Genomic DNA, 15076 nt, shown 5'->3' with positions numbered 1-15076 from the left:
TATAAATTTCCAGCATATTATATTGGAACTCCAGTACACGGAAAGTTCCAGTATAATATGCTGGACATTGGAGGTCTTACGTTATGAATTTACAGCATATTATGTTGGAACTACTATACACGAAAAGTTCCAGAATAATATACTGGACATTGGAGCTCTTACGTTATGAACTTACAACATATTATGTTGGAATTATTGCACATTATGCTGGAATCTCATATGTAAAAAAAAAAATCGAACTCTAGCATATTATGCTGGAATTTTTCTGGACTTTTAAGGGTGTTTTTGTTCAGATTTTATATTTACGTAAAAAATGGCTAAATTTCGATACTTTTGAAACTGTGACTATTTTTCAATTACCAATTGTAATTCTCGCTATTACTGATTTTTTTCCCTCTGAAATGTAGTGCTTAACCCGCATTTTGGATGGCCCTTAGGCCTTAATCATCATTACACTGTTTGCCATATGAAAGGAAGAAAAAAGAATTACTGAAATTGTAATACTGTACTTAATTAATAGATTGTGAATTCTACGCAACGTAAAAAATAGTAAAACATGTATTGAATTCAACCGGAGTTAGCGGTCACATTTACTGAAAACTTAATAAATAAACAAATAAAAGAAAACTTGAAAAACAAGCTCACGACACACAGTTCCATTTATTACTTCACTAAAAAATCCAAGCCCCTTTTAGAATCTTTGTGTGTTGGTTGTCCAGTGTATATAAATAAGACATATAGGACTCCCATTTTCTATTTATGTGACCATTTTTAGCATTCAAAGAGAGAGAGAGAGAGAGTAGAAATGGAGAGGAGTTTAAGTGTTTCAATGGGAGGAGGATTTGATGATACTTCCAAGTTTGATGATGATGGTCGCCCCAAACGAACTGGTTTGTATCCCTTCACTTTTTTTTCTTCTTCTTTTTTTGCCCTTTGCAAACACTTCTTACTAGATTCCTCTCCATATATATACATTTTTTTAATTCCTCCCGTTCCCCCGTCCCTTGATTTCTCCTTTGATCTCTTTTGTTGAAATTATTGCTCCTTTAATGACTCGAACCTACGACCCTGAAATTTTAGGTGGGATGCTGACCATATAAGCAATCCTTCTTGTCTCTTCATATACATGCATTCTTAGAAAATCTTGAAATTTCTATAAGTCAGATTTTATCATGCAAATCCATAAAAAAGAAACTTTTTCTTTTCTCAGATCATCTTTTTCACATGCATTTATGAAAAATTTTGCAAAATTTCACTCACGAGGCGTCAAGAAGAATCTTCAAACACATAAAAGAGAAAAAAGGACAAGGAGAAAGAAAAAGTAACTAAAAGGATGTAGCTGAAGATTGTTTCAAAAAAGAAACCCCAAAAAAAAAAAGAACCCAAAGAAATGGGAATTAACCAGGTGTATATAAAAAAAATAGGCGAATTCTATGCCTAGTTGAGCAGTGTTATTCGATCCCTGCTATGATGCCTAGATATGAAAGTTGGTTTTGGACAACACCGTTATTTTAAAAAAAGAAAAAATCTAAACATTTTGGCTTATGATTTTCTGCAAAATCTAAGTGAGATTTCTTGCAAAAAGTAAAGTGATTATAATTAATTAATTTCGTGAAATTACAGGAACGGTGTTGACTACAAGTGCCCATATCATAACAGCGGTGATAGGATCAGGAGTTTTATCTTTGGCATGGGCAACAGCACAGTTGGGATGGATAGCAGGACCAGTTGCTCTCGTTGCTTTCTCGGTCATAACTTGGTTCACTTCTCTCCTTCTTGCTGACTGTTATCGCGCCCCTGATGGCTCTCGCAACTACACCTATATGGATGCTGTTCGTTCCCATCTCGGTAAGAGTTTAAAAAATATTTACATAATCGCGAAATTACGGATTGTGTTGTTTTCCTTTCCAATAACGCATCGTGTTATGTTGAATGTATTTATTTTAATTACGTGCTGAGATCAATGTGACATTTATCTTTCAGATGCATGTTTCTCGAGGTAAGAGTTTATACATGTTTTTGAGCTAATAATTAATGATTTCACTTGAGATACTTCTTAGGTTAGATTCGTAACGGCTTAAACAATCAAGTTTGGATTCTTTTTTAGTTGAAGTGATAATGGTCAACGGGAATATTTGACATTGTCTTTGAAATGCATCTTTGGTCAATGGTCATAGATGCGCAAAATCTAACAATTTTGAAGTGTTATTAAAAAACAAAAGAGAGAAAAATAACACTCATTTTTTTTATTTTAATTATGTGACGACGTTTAACCAATGACAAGACATGGGACTAAGAAACAAAATAAAACTTGAGCCGCAATGTGGATCCTAACAAGTTATTTCATTCAAGATAAAATGAAAATAACAAAATTAAATATTGTTAAAATATAAAAATATATTTTAGACCAACAACAACAACAACCCAGTAAAATCTCACTAATAGGGTCTGGGGATATTTTAGACCATAATAAAAAAAGAAAATGTGCCACATTAATCTTTTTAGACCAAAAATCAGGCACGTCAATTTCCCAGGAGAACAAAAAAGAGAAGGGTTGTTGGTTGTGGTCATTAATGACAATTGAGTATTCCTTGCATAAAGCCACTATTAGAGATAAGGATTTCATTAATGATTCACTTATGTATCTTCTTTCGTTATGTTTCTGCCTAGACTTTGCCGCCCCAGTCTCTGCTTCTGACTACAATTTTAACCATTTCTCAATATGAGTTATTGTCCTTTTCTATTTTTTTTAAAAGAATATTTGGATCGACAACGGACAAATCTTAACATGAAGGAGGACATAAAATGTTTTAAAGAGTACGAATAATTACACCGAGTTCATCTAAGTAAAATAAATGCACTCTAAACAGTTGCGTATTTCATGATGAAAAATGGCACGTAAACATACTAAAATACATGTATAACTAAGCAGAAGTGTCGATGATCATGAAAATACATTGTCAACGTCAAGGCGGATCCAGAATTTCAAGAAGATGTGTGCACTATTATAAAGAGGTGAATTTAAAATATATATATATTGGGTTCAGCCTTTAAATATTCTTTCCATGAATCCATTAACATTAAGAAATTATAGGTTAAAATTAATTTTTTTTTTCTTATAAATTTCATGATTCATAACATACTCCCTTCGTTCCAATTTATGTGAACCTGTTTGACTGGGCACGGAGTTTAAGCAAAAATGAAGACTTTTGGAATTTGTGGTCCTAAACAATTCAAAAAGGGGCCAGAGTATTTGTGTGGTTATAAAAATTTCTCATTAAGGGTAGAATTATAAGTTTAAGCTAAATTGTTACCAAATTTAGAAAGGGTTCATTTTTTTTTGGAACGAACCAAAAAGGAAATAGGTTCACATAAACTGGAACAAAAGGAGTATGTAGTTATACTCCAAATCAAAAATACTAAGATCATTGAACCATGCTACATCATCTACTGCTATTAGTTTTAATTATATAAAATTTTGTGATGACAAAGGGAGATTAAGGATTTCAAGGTGTTAGATTTAAGAATGTGAAATGAACAAACCAATAAAAAAATTAAAAAGAAAGAAAAAAAATACTTAATTAAAACGCAAGAGGGGCCACTAGACATACCTAAAACTAATAATTGAACTTCTAATTTCACTTGTAAAGGTGTACCAATAATTATTGAACCATAGGGCTATTGAGCTTGAGTGCATACGTGTATATTTAAATAATGTTAATAATAACCTCATAACACATAGATATTGACCGGTCACTGCCAGGGGAGGATGTAATGTTGTGCCGACGAGTTAATTGAACCTATAATTTTTGACGCGGAGTAAAAATTTATATATAAATATTTATTAAAATTGCAAAAATAGTAGATATTAATCCATAACTTCAAAATTATAATGGATTCATGCTAAAACTCTTAAAAGTTGAACCCATAAAGTTTAAGTCATAGATCCGCCTCTGCCCACCGCTACTAATTGAGTGCTCTACCACTTAGCCGCACTTAGAGCAAGAAGCAATGAACGTTTTTTCTTTTTCTCAAAGAAGTAGTTCAAACACCCCCTTATTAGAGATTTTGCATTGTATAAACAAGAATCAGATTCATCTAAATATTTATTGTGCCGTATTATTTTTTACGGATGCAGGAGGAATGAAAGTCCAGCTATGTGGAATAGCTCAATATAGTAATCTTGTTGGCATAACCATTGGATATGCAATCACCACATCCATCAGCATGGTGTAAGAATATTTTCATAGTACAATTTTTAAAGGCTAATTTATTTAGTACACAATCATAATCATTCATGATTAATTCTATGTTTTTCTTTCAGGGCAATTAAAAGATCCAATTGCTTTCATAAGCATGGTCATGCTGCTGGTTGTCATGAGTCAAACAATCCCTTCATAATTATATTTGGGATTTTCCAAATTATTCTAAGCCAAATCCCAAATTTTCACAAGCTTTCATTTCTCTCCCTCATTGCTGCTGTTATGTCCTTTGCTTACTCTTTCATTGGACTTGGTCTCTCTATTGCCAAGATTGCAAGTTAGTATCATTCCCAACATGTTCTATTCTTATTTTATGCTTTATATTCTATTTACTGACGGTATAAAAAAATTTTACACAGTCAACCTACTGTAAAAGGTGATCTCATAGCGTAAAGAGTTTTTACGGTGTCAGTGTATAAAAACTAAAGCCTTTAATTTTTGACGTTTTTCTTTTTCTTGATGGTTTACAAATGTTTTGAAATTTGACATGGAAGATGATGGAGTAAGTGGAAACACAAGCTTAACAGGAACAAGAATTGGAAAGGAATTGTCAGGCACAGACAAGATGTGGAACACCTTCTCTGCTCTTGGAGATATTGCCTTTGCCTATGCTTTCTCTACTGTTCTTATTGAAATTCAGGCAAAGCATCTTTCTTTTAACAGTCACTAGCTAAGATCAGTTTTCTAATCTTTTTTTCTAGCTACTTAATTATGTTTTGTGATCAACTGACCCAACAGGACACTCTGAAATCCCATCCAAGAGAGAATCAGTACATGAAAAGAGCTAGCTGTATTGGTATCTCTGTGTCAACAATATTTTACATGCTCTGTGGACTAATTGGCTATGCTGCATTTGGAAACAAAGCTCCTGGAAACTTTTTAACAGGATTCGGTTTCTATGAACCTTTCTGGCTTGTTGATTTCGCTAATGTGTGCATTGTGGTTCATCTTGTTGGAGCTTACCAGGTAACATCAAACATAACAAACACGTCTTGTAGTTCTTTTTTTCCCATCTTTTCTTCTACCAGCACAAATACCGGATAAGTCTAGCCAGGTGACTAGGGAATGGATTTGCCTTCGTATTGAAGTGATGAGCTTGGAACAAGGGGCCCTTAGGTAGATGAAAACAATCACATTTTTTATTGTACTGAGATTTGAACCCTGGTCTCCCATGATTTCTGTTCCACTTCATTGACCACTAGGGTATGTAGGCCATACCCTTGGTGCAGACATGACACTTCTAGTTTTTCTCATAACAGATCAGTTTAAATCCTATGTCAAGCTCAGTTTGAAAATATGTTTGCAGGTGTTCTGTCAACCAATATTTGCATTTGTAGAAGGTTGGAGCAAACAGAAATGGCCAGAAAGTAAATTCATAACAAGAGAATACATGATTAACCTTTCACCCTTGGGGCTGTTCCCTTTCAGTTTTTACAGGCTGGTGTGGAGAACTGCATATGTGATACTCACAACCATATTAGCCATGCTATTCCCATTCTTCAACGATTTCGTCGGGCTTCTGGGAGCAGCCTCATTTTGGCCACTCACTGTCTATTTCCCAATTCAGATGTACATTGCACAAGCCAGGATTCCTAAATATTCATTTACCTGGATTTGGTTGAAGATTTTGAGTCTTGTGTGCTTGATTATCTCACTCCTCGCTGCTGCTGGATCTGTTCAAGGCCTTATCAAGTCTCTTCAGAAATTCCAGCTCTTCAAATCTGAGTCTTGAAGTTCCTGTGGCTAATGTTGTATAGAATAAGGAAGGAAGAAAAATTCTCCACCTTTTGAACCTTCCTTCTCTTTTATTTAGTGACATACAGGACAGTTTGCCTTTACTTATTAAAGGCATAAACATTTGTACTATGTTGTAAGACTTATGTCCTAGCTTGGGTTTACAGAATTGCAATAGTTTTCATACAGTTATTACTATGTTGCTATAGGTTTCATTTGGATCCAATGATATGAGATCATACTTTCTTGCAGACAGATAGTATGTTTATATGCATGGGTTTCAACTCCTGGTATTACCCCCTCTGCCCAATAACTACTAGGAGTATTATATTATTTTGAACTTAATTTGACCATTTACAAACAGATTATCTCCCTTTTAAACATTTTCCCTAAACACTTTATAATCTATTCAAACTTTTTACTGTTTTAGTATCCTGCAATTGGGATGAGAAAAGTAGTATTTTAGGACTCTGATGAATACCTTCAATTGATAAAATGATTTGAAACCTATTTCAGAATGAAGTTTTGACATTCAATACAATAACTATGGCATTACAATTTCAAGTGCCATCAAGTACATAGAATCACTCCTATCATTGAACCAAGTGATGTTTCACAAATTGTACGACGAACGCAGAATAACATCAATAAAATTCACCCTTTACTAGTATGTTGTCAGCTTGAAACTAGAAAACTTTATGTCATACTGGTGAGATATATTTCAAGGTCGAATTCTGAGAAGGGAAAATTAACAGCAACTGAGACTTTCATACTCGTCTAACTCGTGGGCTATCATATCAAGCTCCACTTCTAAAGAATTACTGGAGACTTCCCATCAAAGGGATCAAAATACAGAATATACAGTATGTGCTTCGGAATAGGAAATCTTATCTCGTTCTCATTTTTTACAAATTTTACAGTCATAGAAATAAGATTTCTCAGTCAACATGATTATCTTCTAGCTATCACGGTAATGTCCAACCAGAAAATGATAAGGTAAATATACCGGGGATAAGCAATGGAAACCTTTACTTAACACTTGAACGGTCTAACTTCATGAAACAAGCAGCTACTCAATTTAGAGGTGGAGCTGTCTGTGATATCCTCTCTTCTTCGAGTAGTACATAAGGATCAATATATGGTGGTGGACCAAGTCTGTTGCTTGCATCGTGGACAAACTGAGGTCCGAAATACTGCCGAAAGAGAAGGAAGCAGTCAATGGTAAATCAGGAACAAAAATAAAACTAGCAGCTGATCATAATACATCCAAAAGCATAAGAAATGTAAATTAATAGGGTCAAACACGCTTCAAATCTAACCTCCACAAAACCAAATAACACGTGAGGTATGTTCAACTCATGCACCTTTTTAGTTTCTTTTGTTGAATTCTTTTTAGGTATAATTGCTTTTTCCCGGGCTTTCTTGGAGGCCAAAATCATGCCATTTGTGATCCCCAACTTTTATAATATATGTGTAGCAATTCAGATTAGCAGAGACTCATAACATAGTTTGACATTGCAAACTATTAGATTTGTTTGGCCACATTTTGCTAGATATTTTTGCTATAGCTCGTCTTTCTTTTTTTTTTTTTTTGCGCTTTAACTCATCATCTCTAATTTTTTCCTACTCAGAACAAGCATAATACCTCAAAGCAATCATGATATGTTTCACAACTATTAGATAAGTTTATTTATTTTCTGATGAGGTAAAGCCCATCCCCCAAAATTACCCCTAACTAAATAGCCCCTTCACGATATGTGCAAGACTGAAGTAGAGGATGTCAACCAGTTATTTCTTCACTGCACAGTTGTCAGGATGACACACCATCACTATTTTTGGTATTCATTGGGTGACATCATACTCCGTAAAGACAGCTTCTACCAATTGGGGGTTGTGGAAAGTGAAAAAAACAGTTAGGAGCATATGGAAAAAATGACCCCTGCTGGTGTTTTAGACACTATGGAAAGAAAGAAACTACAGATGCTTCTATGGAAAGGCTTTGCAGTTTGCACATTACCCGGCTGAAGTATAGATGTTAGACAAATCTTTTTTGTTGGACAAAACTGAATTATGTTAAAGATGTAATCAGCTAATAGATTCTGTTGGTTCTCTTTATTTTTGTTGAGAGCCTTACACTTTTGTAACTTTGTGCTTTTGCATCTTCTGGATCCCAAAAAAAGGGGCAGATGAACAACTAAACAAGTATCATATAAGAACAAAGATCTGATTTTCTTTTTCTTCGGTGAATTTTTAAAGTCATTCCAGAATATAAATAAGCCAGCCCAAAAGACTTGGTATAGCAGAAAGATAAATACACAAGTTAACTAAGTGCAGTAGCCTCTTTAAAATAAAGACATCAGAAATATGCACACCAAAGATCACCGAAATTAATTACCAGGTAAACAGCAGAGAAGGATGCAATAGTTGCGAGGATCAACGGCCAAAATGCCAAAAAGAATGTTCCCCCAAGAGTAAGCAAAAGTTTTGCCCGCGGAATCAAACCCTACACAACAAACAAATAAAGTTGTCTGATCATTAGTTATAACCCCATTTATAGTGAAATTCAATAATGTCAACTCATGAAAATGTATAAAACAATAAGGTTAATAACTCATCGCACATCTTTCATATGATTGTTTTCTGTAAAGTTGATTACTGCAACTCCTGTCCCAAAATAGTAAGGCTCTACTTTTCCTTTTTGGTAAGTCATACTTCTTAAATAATTTTTTCCTCTATTTTATTCTTTAAAACATATCAAGTCAACAATGCGACAAAAAATTCAAGGTGAAGGGAGAAACTCAATATTATCAGGCCAAGAACCAATGAGAATGCATACTAACAGTGCACGACAATATTGATCATGTGGAACTAAATTCATACAACGTATAAGGAGGAGGAATTATGCCGACCTCAAGGCCTTCACTATTCAGTGCCATAGACTGCTCCCTTTGATTAGTCAAATTTCTTCCAGAATCTGTTGAGAGTGCATTTCTTCGATAGAAGCCTCCATCTTCTTCCCTAGATATTGTCTCCTCGTCTTCTTTGGTGTTTGTGTTTGTCTCCTCAAGCAATGAAGTTGGAGTCATGCCACGTCTTCTCAACTCTTTCATGAACAATGACTCCGGAGGTTCTTCACCTGTGAAGAACCAACATTGGATTTGAGATTCTTCTTTAAAAAATCAAGAGTGTATTCAAGTAAAAGCTACAACACTTTCAAGACGGTGTGAAAATGGAGGCTTCACGATAGTTGAGCGATTGGCTTATGTTCATTAGGCAAGTCAATCCATTCAACCACAACCAATAAAATTCAGAAATTTAAGCCAGAGCTGCTGCTTTTTTTGAAAGACTTGACCATTGTATTTGAATACATTTTCAAGGGATTCAACCTTAAGATATGTAGGGAATTCCCATCAAAAGCTGAAAAGTTCAATCACTACGGAATAGATCTACGGAGATAGCTCACCTAATAGCCCGTCCAATATTTAATTCTACGTTTAACACTTTCCCCTTTTGCCTGAAATATTTCAAATTTTCATTTTTCTCTTAATTACCACGGCCAGGACAATCAATCCATTGAACCTCATAAAGAGAGGCAAATCACCTTTTGCAATCAATTAACTGATACTTCACTTAAACTATCAGTACTTACTTTCTGATCTAGCCACAAGTTATTCAGCCTCTTTTAATTTTCACCAAATCCAATATCTCCAAGAATTGAAGAAAAAATAATGGACTGGAACAGCAAAACTATGCTACAACTGAAATCATGTTACACACACACACAAAATCATATCCAATACCACTAAAAACAAGGATTTTTCCTGATCAAAGGAAAAAAAACAAGGCTTTTTGAAATAAATTTCAAGTTAGAAAGATTACCACTACTACTCTGGTTTCCACTGTCTTGAACTCTACAACAAACCCTAAACTTTGTATCAACAAATGTATTCAAGATTCGATTTTTCCTCTGAAACCTCATACGCAGAAACCTCCTTCGGACCATGGTGCTAAAAACATCAGGATTAGACTGAGAAAATGAGAATGGGGACTTCAATAACTGGAAAGACGCCATTTTTAGATGATCAAATTTCCTCCAAATGAAATTAAAATATTACAATTCCATTACAGAAACTTTAGCTGTAGTAGAAGCTAGAATTCAAGAAGCTTCACTTCATTAGTGAAACGGCGGCAGAGGATTACTGTTTGTCACTCAACCTGTGAGGTGTACCATAGAATTTTTCAGCAATGTGTTGGCAATTTTGTAGCCATAATATAACTAGAGCTGAGCAATTATCATCTGTGTCGCCATCCTAGATAAATTACTTACGCTGCACCCAACCAACCAACCAGCTTTTAAGTCTCCAAAATTGTTGTCATGTATATTCCCTTCTTTATTTTTTTTTTATTTTTATTTTTTAGTATTTCAACTATTGTTGAAGATATTTATTCACTATTTATGGTAACAATTTCACGCCCTATATTTTTGAAAAAGAATGACAGATTTTGAAATATAAGAGGTGCAATCTTTACATAAAATTACTCTAAATGTAATTTTTTTTATTATCTAAGCTATTAATAAAGTGAGGTCAAAAAATCATAGTAAAGAGAGCTGTTTTGATTCTCTACATTAATTCGTAGACATTTCTGAAAATATTTAGTTCGAATTTCAAAACTATGAATTAATTTAGGTTGTTATTGTCTTAAGTCAGAAAATTGATTAGATTGACCAACAAACACCAACAATACAACCAGTGAAATCTCACAATTGAAGTCTGGGTAGGGTAGTGTGTATATAATTTTACTCTTATTTTTGTGAGGTGGAGAGCTTGTTTCCGATAGACCCTCAACTCAAGAAAAGCATAATCCCAACAATCATTAAAAGAATAAACAAAGCAGTAATAATAACAAAAAATACAAGATAACCGAAGCAAGAACTAATAGATAATAATAGAAAACTAAGAACTAAGAAAGTACGGGGTAATACTAAAACTACCCGTATGCCAAAGAGAAACGTGTGTTTGCCTGCCAACTTACTCTCGCCAACAAGCTAAAAATTTAGATAGCCAACTAACAACAACAACAAAAAAAAATTTAATGTAATTCTACAAGTAAAATATGGGAAGGATAGAATATATGCGGACCTTACCCCTACCTTTAAGGAGACTATCAACTGAGCTAATAAGATTCCTCATTAGTATAATATTTACAATTTCCATCTAATAAGTTACTATTATATTTAGATGTGCTCGGAATAAGACCTCACTTTCAAGAAAGGAGAAACGGAGGGCCAGAGATGCAAATATGCACATGTTTCAGTTAATAAATCATGAAAACAAATGGATTAAAATCCAAGCCTTTCAATTTGTTCGACACCGACAAATAAACGAAATATAATTAAGAAATAAAAAGTTTAACAATTGGCTGTATTTGTTTAATTTAATTACCACACAACATAAATCAATTTTGATGATTCCTAATCCTCACCATTACCAATTGCAATTGTTTAGATCTGACTTGTTACGATAAATATCACATTATGGTGGATGTCTACTCTTCTTCCATGATTTTCATCTCAAATGCTTAATAACATATTCAATGACATATTTTGTATGTTTAATGACATATTCCATGACATATTTTCTTCACTTTTTATGCCTATATAAAGACCTTGTAATAGATAGGAAAATACACACAATTGAAGAAGAAATAAGAATCTCTCTTCCTCTCTTTCTATCTATATCTTAGTTTGTTTTGCTTGTTATATATTGTTATTTTGGGTTATATTTTATAACACGTTATCAGCACGAGGCTCTACCATCTCAAGAAGATCTTTGAGAAAATTAAGGTATAATTTTTCTCAAATTTGTATTTTTTTAAATGTCTGATATTATGAAAAGAAAGTTCGTTGCCCTTGAAATTTCGGGCAAGAACTATATGACATGGGTATTGGATGCTGAAATCCATTTAGATGCAATGGGTCTTGGAGACGCCATTAAAGATAAAGATAAAGCATATACACAAGACTGTGCTAAGGCCTTGATTTTCTTGCGTCATCACCTTGATGAAGGGTTGAAAATTGAATATCTCACAGTGAAAGATCCATTTGTTTTGTGGAATGGTTTAAAGGAAAGATATGACAACTTAAAGTTGGTCACTCTTCCACAAGTACGATATGATTGGGCTCATCTTAGGCTCCAAGACTTTAAGTCTGTTTCTGAATATAATTCTGCTATGTTTAGAATTACTTCCAAATTGAAACTCTGTGGAGATAATATCAGTGACTATGATATGCTTGAAAAAACGTTTACAACGTTTCATGCTTCCAATATGGTCTTACAACAGCAGTACCGAGAGAAAGGCTTCACAAAGTACTCTCAGTTGATTTCTCTTCTACTTGTGGCTGAACGAAACAATGAATTGCTTATGAGAAATCATGAAAATCGACCCACTGGGTCTACACCATTGCCTAAAGAGGATGAGGTGTATTCCCATTATGCTAATCGTGGAAAAGGTCGTGGTCATATTCGTGGTCGTGGTCGTGGCCGTGGTCGTGGCCATGTCCAAGGAAAAAATTTTCCTGGTGTTAATCATCCTCCACCGAAAAATAACTTCCAAAAATAGAAAGGTAAAGATGAGAAGCGAAATGCAGAGGGTTCAGAAACTAAATGTTATCGTTGTGGTGGAAAAGGGCATTGGGCAAAAATTTATCGCATACCAAAATATTTGGTTGAGCTTTATCAAGCATCTCTGAAGAATAAAGGCTCTAAAGCCAATCTTGTCTATGATAATGAATTTGACATCACACACTTGGATGTGGCAGATTTTTTTGAGCACCCTGATGAAAAAATAAACCACTTGATTGGTGATGGATCTGTGGTTAGAGATGATTGAGCAATTTAATTTTTATGCTTTTCTATTCGTAGTATGTAATGAATAAACATCTCGTAACTTTTGCTGCACTCTATAATTCTTCTTATGTAGTTCTTAAGAATATTTTTATTTCCGAAATTTTATAAATTTCACAAACAATGAGTAATATCCTATTAATTAGTATTCTAGTCTTAGTGATCTTTTAACAATTTTAACTTTCCTATACATTGCTTTAATTCTCTTTAAGAAAAGGTTTACAAGCACCCTGGAACAACTTTTGTTACTTCACCCTCAATTTTTTTTATGAATATGTTCTTTTCTTACACGGATCAATTATGTTTCATACAATGTGTAGGAAAATGCAAATAATTTATACTTGTAAATAAATTTGTTGTAGTTGTATTAGTCATATGTGTACTTGTATTATTTTTTGCGTAATTATTTGTATAATAATTAGAATTTGCCAGAAAATGCATTAAAGGCTACTATTGAATTATTGGTTTAACTTTATTTCTTTTCCATTTTTCTCTAAAAATACTAATATTTATTCATATACTTCTTTTGTATGTCAAACTATGGGAAGCGAATATGGATATCTTTCAAAGCAAACTTGGATCAAAGTTCAATTATAAAAATATTTGCTTAATTGATTCATGTACGACACATACAATATTCAAAGAGAAGAAATATTTCTCTCATTTAAGTATGTGTAAGGCAGATATTACTATAATTTCTGGCAGTAGTAATCTAATTGAAGGCTCTGGAAGAGCTACTATAACTCTGCCTATGGGAACAATAATTATCATTGAGAATGCAATGTTCTCCTCCAAGTCCAAGAGGAACTTGTTGAGTTTTAAAGATATCCGCAAAAATGGATTTCATATTGAGACAATAGATGAGAATAATATGGAATATCTCATCGTTACCAAGAATGTCTCTGGCCAGAAAAGAATTATTGAGAAGTTCCCATCTTTATCTTGTGGCCTGTATTGGACAAAAATTAGTGCAATTGAGGCACATTCTACCTTAAACCAAAAGGTTACTGCTTACAATACTTTTGAACTTTGTCATGATCGATTGGGCCATCCTGGATCAATTATGATGAGACGAATCATAGAAAACTCAAATGGGCATCCATTAAAGAATTTGAAAATTCTTTTAAATAATGAATTTTCTTGCACTTCTTGTTATCAAGGCAAATTAATTATAAGACCATCACCAACAAAGGTTGGGATTGAGTCCCCTGCGTTTTTAGAACGTATACAAGGGGACATTTGTGGACCTATTCACCCACCTAGTGGGTCGTTTAGATATTTTATGGTCCTAATAGATGCATCATCTAGATGGTTTCATGTATGCCTATTGTCATCTCGTAACCTCGCGTTTGCAAAATTAATGGCACAAATAATCCGATTACGGGCACAATTTCCCGATAATCCAATTAAGTCTATTAGACTTGATAATGCTGCTTGCATTTAATGATTATTGCTTATCAATTGGGATAAAAGTGGAACATCATGTAGCTCATGTTCACACTAAAAATGGCCTTGCAGAGTCTTTAATTAAACGTGTGCAATTGATAGCAAGACTGTTACTCATGAAAACGAAGTTGCCCACTTCTGTTTGGGGTCACGCCATTTTACATGCAGCAATGCTAATTCGTCTCAGACCGATAAATTATCACAAATATTCCCCGTTGCAATTAGTTTTGGGTCATGAACCTAATATATCTCATCTAAGAATTTTTGGATGCGCTGTATATGTGCCTGTAGCACCCCCATATCGCACCAAGATGGGTCCCTAAAGAAGGTTAGGAATATATGTTGGGTTTGAATCATCCTCCATTATTCATTACCTTGAAACATTAACGGGAGATTTGTTCACTGCTCGTTTTGCAGATTGTCAATTCGATGAGGCATTTTCCCCAAAATTAGGAGGAGAAATTAGTGAAACAAAACGTGAAATTTTATGAAAAAATACATCATTGTCTCATCTTGATCCACGTGCATCTATTTGTGACACAGAGGTGCAAAAGATTATCCATTTGCAGAAAATAGCAAATCAAATGCCAGATGCATTTACGGATTTGAAAAGGATAACAAAATCACATATCCCTGCAGAGAATGTTCCAATCCGTATTGATGTCCCTATTGGACAATCTTCTAGTGTCATAGCTAATGAGTCAAAAGCACGCCTAAAACGTGGCAGAC

At 34.1% G+C, this 15076-nt stretch overlaps 2 protein-coding genes across 2 annotated transcripts; one reads left to right on the top strand and one right to left on the bottom strand.

The window, feature by feature from the left end:
* The first annotated feature begins 717 nt into the window (after positions 1–717).
* Positions 718–6249, top strand: LOC107792937 (amino acid permease 6-like). The gene is made up of 7 exons (XM_016615202.2): positions 718–890; positions 1624–1848; positions 4139–4232; positions 4325–4539; positions 4757–4902; positions 5001–5228; positions 5569–6249. Exons 1-7 carry the CDS (start codon positions 806–808, stop codon positions 5992–5994), a joined length of 1419 nt encoding a protein of 472 aa, XP_016470688.1. The 5' UTR covers positions 718–805; the 3' UTR covers positions 5995–6249.
* A 506-nt stretch (positions 6250–6755) lies between these two features.
* Positions 6756–10240, bottom strand: LOC107792938 (uncharacterized). Its single transcript, XM_016615203.2, has 4 exons — positions 9876–10240; positions 8906–9132; positions 8392–8499; positions 6756–7189 (listed from the first exon to the last, which is right to left on the bottom strand). Exons 1-4 carry the CDS (start codon positions 10066–10068, stop codon positions 7070–7072), a joined length of 648 nt encoding a protein of 215 aa, XP_016470689.1. The 5' UTR covers positions 10069–10240; the 3' UTR covers positions 6756–7069.
* Positions 10241–15076: the final 4836 nt, after the last annotated feature.

The sequence above is a fragment of the Nicotiana tabacum genome, chromosome 7 (genome assembly GCF_000715075.1).
Source record: "Nicotiana tabacum cultivar K326 chromosome 7, ASM71507v2, whole genome shotgun sequence".
Classification (NCBI taxonomy): domain Eukaryota; kingdom Viridiplantae; phylum Streptophyta; class Magnoliopsida; order Solanales; family Solanaceae; genus Nicotiana; species Nicotiana tabacum.
This window is presented reverse-complemented; position numbering and strand designations above follow the sequence as displayed.

What these genes read in the sequence shown, in the direction of transcription:
- LOC107792937 (XM_016615202.2), top strand. Translation starts at nt 806, where the DNA reads ATGGAGAGGAGTTTAAGTGTTTCAATGGGAGGAGGATTTGATGATACT. An exon ending in ACCACATCCATCAGCATGGT is followed by an intron (nt 4,233 to 4,324) that starts GTAAGAATATTT and finishes TTTTTCTTTCAG; the next exon opens with GGCAATTAAAAGATCCAATT. An exon ending in CTCTATTGCCAAGATTGCAA is followed by an intron (nt 4,540 to 4,756) that starts GTTAGTATCATT and finishes TTGACATGGAAG; the next exon opens with ATGATGGAGTAAGTGGAAAC.
- LOC107792938 (XM_016615203.2), bottom strand. Translation starts at nt 10,068, where the DNA reads ATGGCGTCTTTCCAGTTATTGAAGTCCCCATTCTCATTTTCTCAGTCT. An exon ending in TGGAAACCAGAGTAGTAGTG is followed by an intron (nt 9,133 to 9,875) that starts GTAATCTTTCTA and finishes GGTTCTTCACAG; the next exon opens with GTGAAGAACCTCCGGAGTCA. An exon ending in CCTTCTCTGCTGTTTACCTG is followed by an intron (nt 7,190 to 8,391) that starts GTAATTAATTTC and finishes CTCTTTCGGCAG; the next exon opens with TATTTCGGACCTCAGTTTGT.